Genomic DNA, 12,356 nt, shown 5'->3' with positions numbered 1-12,356 from the left:
CTGTCCCTTCACAAAGGCAGGGGACAGAAGGAGGAGGGACTCCAGCACCCCTGGATCTGCCCTGAGCTCCAGGATGTTAGAAAAGGAAACAGGAGGAGTCTGTAGAAGCAGCCATGATAGAAAGAGGGCTTGGACTAGGTCCTGGGAGAGCCAGGCAGATTGGGCCTGGTGGCAGAGGGGAGAGGTTTAGGAGATTACTGTTTAAATCTAAACAGGTTGTCTAGAAAGGTAGTGAGTTCTTATGCTGTCCATATGTGAGCAGAGCCAGGTGCTCACTAGCAAGGGTTATCCCACCTCTGGGATTCTGACATAAGCATGGAAAAGATAATTAACTACAAGGAGTGGGCTATGATAACATCCACTGTCATCTGCAGAAGTCCAGATAAAGGAGAGTGCTATATAGGCTGGGGGCTTCCTGGAGAAGGTGGACAGAGTTGAGCCTTGAAGTTTGTATTATTTATACACAATGAAGTTGTAGAAAGGATGTACCAGATGGGTACATGGATGAAAAAGCATGGAAGTGGGCAAAGGTACACTGAGGACAGCTGGAGTTTGTGAAGCTGGTGAGAAGACCAGCACTGTGTGTAAAGAGGAGCCTGGGTGAGGAGGCTGGCGGTGGGGGGCTGGGGGGTCTTATCACATGCCAGGCACTTTCAGGTCTCTAGGCATTTGCACATACTGTTCCCTCTGCCTGGAACACACCTTCTTCCTTGTCACATATTATTCATTCATTTAACCAAGGGATGATCCAAAATCGTACAATTGAAAGGCTTCTTTTTTTTAAAAAAAATACAAATTTACCAAAATAAAATTGCCAGGGTCCTCCCAGAGCCTTGGGAGGGGCCAGGTGAGTAAGGAGTTCTGAAGGTTTATGCTACATTAGCTTCAAAGTAAATCTTTACTGTATTTGACCAACATTTATTAAAATCCTGCCCTGTGCGAAAGCTCCTACTCACCCTGCAGGTTTCAGTTCAGATGCCTCCTCTTCCAGGAAGCCCTTCCTCCCTAGATGGGTCAGGGGCTTCCTGGGCACACACTGCTCTAACCCACTTTGACCTCCCCTATCACCCTGGGTGAACACCATCTGTGTAGGGTGGGGGTGGAGTGAGGTTTGTATGTGACTGTCTCTGCCATCAGACTGGGACCTTCTGGAGGGTAGGGCCTGGTCTGACATCTCTGTATAAGTGCCTAACTAATCACCAAAAACTTTTAGCACTTTACCATTTTCCTCTGAGGTAATGATTATAATAATGACTGATGTTCATCGAAGGCTTATTATGTGCCACGCATGTTAAGTATATAACGTGGATTATCTCGTTTAATGCACACTTTTAACCACCTCTCTGAGACTCAGTTTCCTCATCAGTAAGATGGAAGTACTGCCTGCTTCAAAGGGTCATTGTGAGGATTCAGCATTATGTGTAAAACGCCCAGAATGGTGCCTAGCATGCGCTTATGGTGTTACATAAGTGCCCTGACGATGGTGGTGACAGTGCCAAGGTAGATGCTATTATTCTCCCCCTTCTACAGAGGAAAACTGAGGCTCCGCTTTGCCTTCAGAGCTGGAACTCTGCCCATGCCACAACGGTGGCAGTGATGCTGGGGCCACTCGCCTGGTGAGTCAGAGCATCAGAGTGGCCCACCCCTCCTGAGGGTTCCACCTGGGTAGTTCCCGGCTCCCAAGAGCTCCTTCCTAGCCCCAACCCTGGGGAGCCTGTGAGTCACCATTATTTCTGCCTCCCAACCCCAGTGACCCTGCTCAGGTCACCTGCTCATTCCCAGGGGACCAGGAGAGCATCCTGAGTCCTGGGTTCCCTCCTCCCCTGCCACGGGACCTTTTTTTCTGGTGCTTGGTGCCTGGGAGATGCGAGGCCTGTTTTCCTCTCTCATCTTCTCCCCAGCCTGTAAGAACAAACCACTGGGCTCACTGCACTTCTCAGTGGCCCTGAGACGTCTCAATATAGACTGTTTTCACTAATACCATCTCTCAGCTTAAAAAGGCCTTCAGGAAATTCCCTGGTGGTCCAGTGGTTAAGACTTGGTGCTTTCACTGTCGGGGCCCGGGTTTGATCTCTGGTCAGGGAACTAAGATCCCGAAAGCTGCATAGCGTGGCCAAATTTAAAAAAATTAAAAAAAAAAGAAGGTCTTCAATAAGTATCTGTTTAGTGAAACCTCCTCAGAATGCTCCAGAAAGCTCCATAGTAGCTTTATCTCCCATCCTACAGATGAGAAGACTGAGGCTTGGACCAAGTGTGACTTGGACTCAGGTCTAGCCATATCTTAAACCAGGTCTCAATTCTATCCTGTAGAGAAAATGTGTGGAAATGTGTGTGTGTGTGTGTGTGTGTGTGTGTCACAGAAATAGGGGTGTGAGCATGTGAAAAGTGATGCCATCGTAGAAGGAGCTTAAGCTGTGAAGTCAGTTCTCCTCTCTGAATCTCAGTCTTCCATCTGTAAACCTGGGATAATAGTGCCAACCTCTCAGGGGTGCTGGTAGTAATGCTTACTGAGCATTACTTGGGTGACCCCTTGTCCCCTTCCCTATTCTCAGTGCCTTTCTCCAGACCTCTCCCTGGAGAAAGCCTCCACCCCCCAGCCCCACCCCCACTGTCTCTAAAGCCCAGAACTATCCACCTCAGACCCTAGAGCCCTCCCAGTGGCTGTAAAGCAGGTTTTCTTAAAGTGAGTGAGCCCCACCCAGCAGGCTACAGGCTTGGGCTCGTTAATAATTCACAAGTAAACAGGCCCATCCACAAAGGGCCCTGGAAGAGGGCTGAACCAGTCACAGTTCTTCAATATTCCCTGGAGACAGGCCCTTAGGGAGCACGAGGCCTGCTCCTTGGGCCGGCCCCCTTCCTCCTCAAGGACTCTGGCCCCTACTAGCTGTGAACCTCAGACAAGTTACTGCCTCACTCTGGCCCTTAGTTTCTCTCTCCCTACCAAATATAAAAGGGAGAGAAGATTGCATCAGGAAGTCAAGGACCCTCCCTGCTCTGATGTTCTCAGTTCTGGGATCTGAGCTCTTTTATGAAAGTCTGGTCTCCAGGAGCTGCCAAGGGTGGGTCTAAGAAAGGAGCCTCCAGTCAGGCACAAAGGACCAAGAACAATTCTGAGTGAAAAGAAGATACAGAATGCTAACGAAGGGTTTCTGGCATCAAGTGGCATCCCGTCAGAGGTTAGAACTTGGGCTGCAGGACCAGGAAGATCTGGCTGGACTCCTGCCCCACCATGTCCTTGCTCCGCAGCCCCAAGCAAGTCAGTCATCCTACTAGCTTGCGGCAGGGCAGGGAACGGTTCAGAGAGCAGGTTTGCAAGCCAGGGCTTATACCCCGCCCCTCTGACACCCTGCACTGCATCTCTGAAATGGGGATGTTGATCGCACCAACCTCACTGGGTTGCTGTAAGGATTAAACGAGATAAAATACATAAAGCTCTTAGAATGGGGCCTTATCATTATTCTTTGAGCTTTAGTTTCCTCACCCATAAAGCAGGGATAACAAGACTGTCGTGAGCATTAAATAAGCAAATGAACCCAAAAGAGCTTTGGAACTATGCAAGGCTGTCCAGAGAAGAGGCATTTCCCCTATGATGTGCACCCAGACCTGGCCAGGTCCAGAAGGACAGAGCAGCATCCATTGGACACCTACTACATGCCCTCAGGGCAAATGTGCTACCTCACTCACTGCTGGTGGGAGTAGAAAGTGGCACTGGCTTTCTGAAGGGCAACTGGAATTAGGGGCTGAAAGCCTCAAAAAGATGACCAGTAACACCTGGGTAGCAAACATGTCTTAAGAAACAATCAGACACAAAGATTTATTGTACATTGATGTTCATCATAGTGTTTCCTATAATATACAGCTGGAAATAACCTAAATGCCCATCAAATAAGGAATTAGTTCAGGGACTTCCCTGGTGGCGCAGTGGTTGAGAATCCGCCTGCCAGTGCAGGGGACACGGGTTCGAGCCCTGGTCCCCGTGTGCCACAACTACTGAGCCTGCACTCTAGAGCCCGCGAGCCACAACTACTGAAGCCCACGCACCTAGAGCCTGTGCTCGGCAACAAGAGAAGTCACTGCAATGAGAAGCCTGTGCACCACAATGACGAGTAGCCCCCGCTCACCGCAACTAGAGAAAGCCCGTGTGCAGCAACAAAGACCCAACGCAGCCAAAAATAAATAAATATATATATATTTAAAAAAATAAGGAATTAGTTCAGTGAATTATAGTGAATTTGTAGGGTGAACTATTCTGCAGATATTAAATTTATAGAGAAGTTATTTGCCTGGATTACTGCATTGTCTCCTAATTGTTTTCTCTGCTCTTACCCTTGTCCCCTTATTGTCTACTCTCTACACAGCACCAGACCCACTTGATCAGATCATGTCACGCTCCTGTTCACACCTCTGCACTGGCTTCCCATCGTGCTGAGTGCAAAAGTTAAAGTCTTCGCTTGGCCACCAGGCCTGGATGCCCTGCACCCCCATCTCTCTCTCTGATATCATCTCCCTTTACTCTCTTATTCAGCCACACTGGCCTCCTTGCTCTTCTCCAAATATGTCAGGCACGCTCCCACCTCAGGAGTGTGCCTTTGCACTTCCTGTTCCCTGTGCCTGGAATGCTCTTCCTGCAGATATTCACATGATTAGTCCCTCACCTCCTTCAGGACTTAGCTCAAATGTTACCTTCTCTGTGAGGCCTTCCCTGACCATTCTGTTTAAAATGGAACCATCACACTCATTCTCCCAATTCCTTTGCCCTGCATTATTTTTTCCATAGCAGTTGTTATCTGACATCCTGTATATTTTGCTTATTCGTTTAGTCTCTGTCTCTCCCTACTAAATTCTACACTCCACAAGAGAAGAGTTTGTTTTCGGTTTTTTTTCCAGCTTTGTTCTCTAACATATTTTCAGTGCCCAGAACAGTGCCTGGCACACAGTAGGTGCTCAATAAATATTTATTGCATGAATGAGTTTTTGAAAAGGTGGAAAAATATGAGAAAAGCAGAATACAAAATTACACATCCAGTACTAAAAAGAAAACCCCAATGTCTATGCATTTGAGAAAGTATGAGGAGGCTTCAATTTCCTCATCTATTAGAATTGGAGACAACAGGGCTCCCGGTCAGAGTTGTGGTGCATCGAAGATGATGATGCATGTCAAGTCAGGGCACAGCCAAGGGCAGATCTCGCTGTTATTACAGATCACTGAGACAGCAGAGTTGAAGGGCACAAGGTCTTCTGGAGGCAGGGGCCTAGTTAAGAGGGTGTCGGGGAGAGAAGCTGTGGCTGGAGGGAGCAGGGGCAAGTGCAGGTGGAGAACGGTGACGATTTGAGTGCAGTGCTGTCCTCAGAGCCTGGGGAGCCGCCATCCCCCTTTGAGTGGCCTGGCCTGCACTCAGGGACAGTGCTTGGGTGTGCCCTTCAGTCACTGATATAAAGGAAGTACCCACCCAGCAATTTTCTTGGAAAGAGAGCAGAGTTACTTCAATCTGACACTTGGATGCTCTATCTGGGGGAGGCCGTTTCTTAGCTGGAGATGAATTTTTACAGGGGGTGGGTATTGTAGGGCAACTCCGCGAGGGGGTAAGGGGAACACCTGAGGCTGTGGGAGGGAACATGCATGGACAAACTTTGTCTGATGGGGGAAAAAGGAAATCAAAAGGAATAGACCAGGGCTTCTCTGGTGGCGCAGTGGTTGAGAATCTGCCTGCTAATGCAGGGAACACGGGTTCGAGCCCTGGTCTGGGAGGATCCCACATGCCGCGGAGCAACTAGGCCCGTGAGCCACAACTACTGAGCCTGCACGTCTGGAGCCTGTGCTCCGCAACAAGAGAGGCCGCGACAGTGAGAGGCTCGCGCACCGCGATGAAGAGTGACCCCCACTTGCCACAACTAGAGAAAGCCCTTGCACAGAAACGAAGACGCAACACAGCAAAAATAAATTAATTAATTAATAAACTCCTATCCCCAACATCTAAAAAAAAAAGAGGAATAGACCAGACCCAGGTCTACCTGGATGGGTGCCTGATGTCCCACCCACTGTCATAATTCCTAATATAATTGTCTGGGTTATAATATAACCAGCCAGTTAGTAGGCTGGGCAAAGGATTTTACCTGAAAGCAGTAGATTTCTGCACTGCCGTTCACCTGGGAAAGGGCTGACCTTGAGAAAGGAAAGGAAGGCTTGGTTGTCTTGGTTAAGGCAGAAATTTCCTCCTCTCTCGGGAGGGAAGATGCTGGAAGACATACATTGGGCCCTCCCAGAAGTAGAAGTTCTGCAGGAAGGCTCCTTCCAGGATGGTTGAGGGGCTTGGAGAGAAGCCACAGAATCATAAAACTCAGTTGCTCATTCCTTGCATCCCAAGGTGGCCTTAAAAGTTACAGCCTGGTCCTAGTCAAGTGGTAGGGAATTAGGGGAAAGGTCTGTCCCACCCTTGGGATGGGGTGATAAAGCAAAGAGCCTACACCCTCTCCAGGCCAGGGAGGTGGTGGTAGTCATGGAGAGAATGGGACTAGGGCTGGCAAAGCCACAATCGCAGGGGGTGGTGCGTGGCACAGGTCCCAAGCAGGGTTCATAAGGGACTAGTTCCCAGCTCCCAGGGGGTCAACAACAGCTGGAAGACTGAGATAGATGGTCAGCGGTGCTCCAAGGAAATCATAATTTGGGTACTTCATGAAACTATGGCTTTATTTTAAGGCCTGCCATGTGGCCAACATGGATGCTACAACCCTCCCCGCCCTGAACCCTTCCCTGCCACCCACTTGTTTTTAGAGAACTGTTTCTCCTCCTCTCCTCTCCTGCCCCAGTGGCTGAACGGAAGGTGCGTTCTCTTCCTTGACCCCACCTCTCAGGACACAGTGGTTGGTTAAAGAAGAGCCAATTGGAATACTTCCCTGAGCTTTTTCATATTAGAGCTGGTGGAGAAGCCCCTTTCTCTCCTGGCCTGGGGAGACTAATCATAATAATCAGTAACACTCTTGGGTATAGCACCGACTATGTGTCAAGGACGGTCCTCTGTGCTTTGCATAAACTAATTCATGCAGTCCTCACAACAACCCTGTGAGGCAAGTCCTACCATTACCCTCACTTTACAGATGAAGAAACTGAGGCGCAGAGAACTTAAACAACCTGTCCAAGGTCACACTGGTAGAAAGGCCCGGAGTCAGGATTCAAAATCAACCTGTGTGGCTCCAGAGGACTTTCCACTGCTTTGTCTTACTGTCCCAGGACGTGAGCTTGGAAACGGCTGGCATCCCTGTCTTGCATTGAGTAGAGAAGTAGGTGAGCATTAGGAGAGAATGGAGCTGACCACAGACAGAAACTGAGCTGAGAGGCAGAAATTTTCAGGGGAAGGACAAAGCAACTCAAGCAACTAGAGCTACAGATTGAAGAGATTTCAGGAAATGTGGCATGCTGGCAGAACTGAAATTGCACCCTAAATAATCTATTTTCCATTGACCTCAAGAAAGGACCAAAAATACCCCAAGTCAGAATCCCTCCATAACTGACAAAGGGGGACAAAGGTTACTTGGAGTTTTTCCATGGTATCCTCACCAGGGGTTGAGGATCTGAGGGACCACATTGTGCCTCCCACACCAGAGCCCTCTCCTACTCCATGCAGCTGCCCTCAGCAACAGGGGGTAAATCAGAATCCTGGGGTCAGTAGCTTCAACATCATAGACATTTGGAATTTTAAATCATGAGTCTGGTGATCACAGATGCCTCAGCTCACAGGATCTGAGGTGAAAACTCAGCACTGGCCTTGAGTCCACATCCAGTCCCAAGGAAGGGACCCCATAGCTGCCCAAGGATTCCAGTCACCAAATTCGAAACTCCCTACCTGGAGGCATCTGAGAGCTCCTTGAGCTCAGACTCAAACCAAGAGCAAGAAATCTTCCAACAACAGCCCAGCAGGCCCCCAGCCTCTTCAGCAGGGCCCCTCCATTCTTGGGGCGGCCCCTCCCTCCTACAAGCTCTACCACTGAGTTACTCTCTCAAAAGCGTTCTGCCTGGACTTCCCTGGTGGTGCAGTGGTTGAGAATCCACCTGCCAACGCAGGGGACATGGGTTCCAGCCCCGGTCTGGGAAGATCCCACATGCCGCGGAGCAACTAAGCCCGTGCGCCACAACTACTGAGCCTGCGCTCTAGAGCCTGCGAGCCACAACTACTGAGACTGCGTGCCACAGATACTGAAGCCCACTTACTTAGAGCCTGTGCTCGGCAACAAGAGAAGCCACCACAGTGAGAAGCCCGCGCACCGCAACGAAGAGCAGCCCCCGCTCACCGCAACTAGAGAAAGCCTGCGCGCAGCAACGAAGACCCAACACAGCCAAAATAAATAAAGAAATGAATTAATTTATTTAAAAAAAGCGTTCTGCCTGCCTACACTTGCCCCTCTGATCCTGGTGCTGTCTCTTATGGGAGCAGCCATGGGGTGGGGGCAGGGGCTACTGGTATGACTGGGAAGGGACCCTGTTTGTAGGCCGAGTAGGTGGCCATCCCCATCTTAAGATGCACAGGCATCATTTCCCTCTCCTAACAGTCCCTGGCTACCCAGTCCTGGTGCCTGGAATCCCACCATTGGCTCCCAAACCATTCTGAATCCCCTCTGTTCAATGCAAATACCTCAGAAGGAAGATTCCCTCGTACCAGTGAATTCACATTTACTGGTCACTGAATATGCTCGGTGGCTTTTTGTTAGGTCCTTTACCAGTGTGGCTTCACCAGGTCTTCCGCCACTTGGTAAGTAGCTACTATTTTATAGCTGAGTAAACTAAGGCTCACATGGGTCAGGCGACTGAATCAGGGTCATAGAGCCAGTATGTAAGTGGCAGAGCAGGGGCCGAGCACCCTCCCAAGCCCTTCACCCCTCAGCCAGGCTTTGGGAGACAGGCAGCGTGGTGGGTGAGGCCTGAGGGTGGAGAAGTCACAGGTCCCGAGCTGAGAGAAAGGAGACCTGGTTTGTTGCCCCAGGTGTGAGATCTTGTGAGGGCGACTGGGAGTCAGAATTCTCTGAGTATTTGTGTCCAGCAAGTTCCAGCTGAAGTAGAAAGGTACATGTGTTCAGGCCCTCAACTACACTGCAGCACGCAGGGTGCCTGCAGGACAGAGCACAGCTGGGTTCTTACAGGAGGGCAGGCAGGCAAGAAATCCATGTAAACCCAGCCGCTCCTCAGCACCCCAACTGTGATCTCACCCTCCTCAGAAATCATCCCCCCAGGGTCTCATCAAAACCGAAGCATTCTGTGCTGGGCTTCGGGGACATGGGGGCAGATGAACCCCATCCCCTCTCCATATGTGGTGGGGAGACAGAAAGGGGTGACCACGCCCCAGCGTTAAAATCCTTTCTCCATGGGGTAGCTGGATCATCTTTAAATATGAGTCCCCTCTTTAACGCCCTCTAGTGGCTCCCAACACACAATGAAATCCAAACTCGGCCCTCTTCTGGGCAGCCTGCCCCCTGGATCCCAACAGGCAGGGATCCTCAACAACACACACACCTTTCTGCTCCTCAGACACATCTCAGGCTTTGACAGGAGCTATCCTCACTGCAGTGAATGCTCTGGGAAAGATGGATTTTACTGTCTATCACATGGCCCTATTTTAAGCCTTACACAGCATCTGTTTCTGGTGTTTACTCATTTATTTGCCTAGTTGTTTAATCTGTCTTTCCCACTAGAACGTGGTCTCCTGAGAGCAGGGGCTTGTATGTCATAAGTAACACCATATCCACACTACCTAGTACGATGTCTGGAACATGGTACGTGCCCAAGAATGTTTGCTGAAAAACTGAATGAGAGCCATGAGAGGGAAGCAAAGATGCTGGAGCCCAGAAAGCCTCTGAGCCTGACTCAGGGTGGGCTCAGAAAGTTTCTCTAAAAGAGGTCACCTAAAGTAAGACAGAGAAAGACAAATACCATATAATATCACTTATATGTGGAATCTAAACTATGATACAAGTGAACTTATTTACAAAACAGAAATAGATTCACAGACATAGAAAACAAACTTATGGTTACCAAAGGGGAAAGGGGGTGGGGGAAGGATAAATTCAGGGTTTGGGATTAGCAGATACAAACTACTGTATATAAAATAAACAAGGTCCTATTGTATAGCATAGGAAACTATATTCAGTATCTTATAATAACCTATAATGGAAAAGAATCTGAAAAAGAATATATATATATATATATATATATATATATATACACACACACACACACACACACACATATGGATAACTGAATCACTTTGCTGACTCAACATTGTAAATCAACTATACTTCAATTAAAACAAACACACAAACAAAAACCCCACAAAAACAAAAAACCCCAGACAAATCAAACCTATGGTATTAGAAGTCAGGATAGTATCAATAGTTACCTTTGGGGGCTTGCAGCTGGGTGGGGCACAAGGGAGACTCTGGGGGCTGGTAATAGTCTGTGTCTTAATCTGGGTGCTGGTTACATGGGTGCTGGTTACTTTGTGAAGAGTCATTGAGCTGTACACTTACAATGTGTGCACTTTTCTCTATATGTGCTACCCTTGAATTAAAAGTTTATTTTAAAAGTCAAAACAAAATTTTTTTAATAACAAAAGATGTCACCTAAAGTTGAATCTTATAGGGTGAATGTCAGGAGTAGAGGATGGCATTCCAGGCAGAAGTAGCCCTGAGCAGCCCAGCACAGTTGTGAGAGCCCTACAAAGCCAGACCAGAGTGAGGGTCAGAGAGTGATGGGAAGCGGGGCTGGGCAGGTCACAGCTCCTCCCCTGGAGAGCTTTGACCTTGCACCTCTGTGATAGAGAGCCATAGAAGAACTTTAAAGCAGAAAAATGACATGGTCTGGTTTGTGCTTTAGAAAAGACAAGTCTGAAGGATGCATGGAAAGGGGAAGACTGGAGGAAATGGAAAAGTTAGGGGCTATTACAATAGTCCAGGCGGAATGAACAGCTTTGAGAGGCATCAAAAAGATAAAATCAGCAGAACTTGGAGACCAGGGTGGAGGAGAGGGAGGGAGGTGAGAGGGATGACTCCCAGGTTCCAGGCTTGGGCAACTGGGTGGATGACTATGCCATGGGGACACAGGAGGAGGAACAGGTTTGGGGGTGAAGATGTGAAGTTTGATTTGGGGCTTGCCGAGTTTGATGTGCCCATGTGACAGTCAGATGGAGGTGTTGGGAAGGCAGTTAGATTGCCCTTCTCCAGGGAGTAGCAGAGTGAACTTTAAATATATAAAGGAAAGAAATTGGGGGTCACAGCTCAGAAGAGAGGTCAGGGCTGTCCCCTCTCCCCTTTCTCATGAGAACACATCTGGAGAAACCAACTCACCCAGGAGGTGGGGACAGCTGGGAGTTGGAGGTGACACACAGGAGGCAATGACACATCCCTGAAGGGTTGACCTTGGAGAAGCTGTGGTGCACACAGTTCCACCATGGACAGGCACTGGGACACAGGATTTCCCTCCACACTGCTGCTCCCAGATGTGGACAACCCCTGGCGGGGGATAGTGTATCTGCTCTCACCTGTCCGGGCACACGTACCCCTATCTCTGCTCATGCAACGCTGGGGAGGATCAGGTGCGTGAGCAACACTGCTAAGGCGAGACGGAGACGTAGCTGCCCAAACCTGACTCCCAGCCCGCCCGAGGTCCAGCTCACCTGAGTTGCCCTCACAGGTGGCTCACAGGTTGTGGCACCGGAAGCGGGGCTCGGGTGGGACCGGGGTGTTGGGGGCGTATCTCTTCACCCCCAGGCCCAGCCCTGCTGGGGGCCATAACACGCGAGCAAGGGATACGTGGGGGGGCTGGGGTGAGAGGGGCTGGGCTGCCTCTCTCCCCGGGCCCTTCGGCCGTTACCCCGCGGCCAGCAGCCCGCACACTGCTGTCTCGGGCTGTGTTCCGTCAGCTGCCCCTCCCGTCGGCTGTTCTCCAGACGCCCCTCAGTCCCATCAGTGCCTCCCGCCGAGTCCCCGCCCCCACCCGGTACCTGCGGTCGCTTTCCCCGGAGACCGCCCGCTTCCAGGCGGTCAGAAAGGCCATGGACACGGGCCGGACTTGGATGGAGGCGCGGGCGGCCCCTCGTGGCGGCTGTGGCGGTAGCGGCGGCTCCGGCGGCAGCACCTGGACGGGTTGGGCGGGGCGGGACCCGTGGCTCCTCCCCGCCGCGGCCTGGCAATGACGTCGGTGTCCCGGGAGCGGACCTGGGGAACCAGAGCAAGACCACTACCGTCCAGAGCCGTCGAGACGCATCAGTATACACAAGGAGAAACTGAGGCCCACCCAGGAAGGCCAGGGATTTGTCCAAGGTCACACAGAGGGCCAGTGGCAGCATCAGGACCGACCCCAGGCCCCTCCA

The 12,356-nt window shown here is 50.3% G+C and overlaps 1 protein-coding gene across 8 annotated transcripts in view; it reads right to left on the bottom strand.

Moving 5' to 3' along the window:
* Positions 1 to 12,141, bottom strand: part of TTC39A (tetratricopeptide repeat domain 39A) — a 58,882-nt gene extending 46,741 nt beyond the window's left edge. For 4 of the 8 annotated variants that reach the window (XR_012325081.1, XR_012325084.1, XM_073789904.1 and 1 more), the window contains exon 1: positions 11,988 to 12,141. Coding sequence is in view for 4 of the 8 variants with exons in the window: in XM_073789904.1 (XP_073646005.1) it covers positions 11,988 to 12,040 (53 nt within the window). In the remaining 4 variants the exon portion in view is untranslated. Of the gene's footprint in view, positions 1 to 11,660; positions 11,948 to 11,987 lie in introns of those variants that run through there. The other 4 variants (XR_012325066.1, XM_033866928.2, XM_033866940.2 and 1 more) reach the window with 3 other exon arrangements.
* Positions 12,142 to 12,356: the final 215 nt, after the last annotated feature.

The sequence above is a fragment of the Tursiops truncatus genome, chromosome 1 (assembly GCF_011762595.2).
Source record: "Tursiops truncatus isolate mTurTru1 chromosome 1, mTurTru1.mat.Y, whole genome shotgun sequence".
Taxonomy (NCBI): domain Eukaryota; kingdom Metazoa; phylum Chordata; class Mammalia; order Artiodactyla; family Delphinidae; genus Tursiops; species Tursiops truncatus.
The sequence above is the reverse complement of the archived record's forward strand: the minus strand, read 5'-3'. Positions and strand labels throughout refer to the sequence as shown.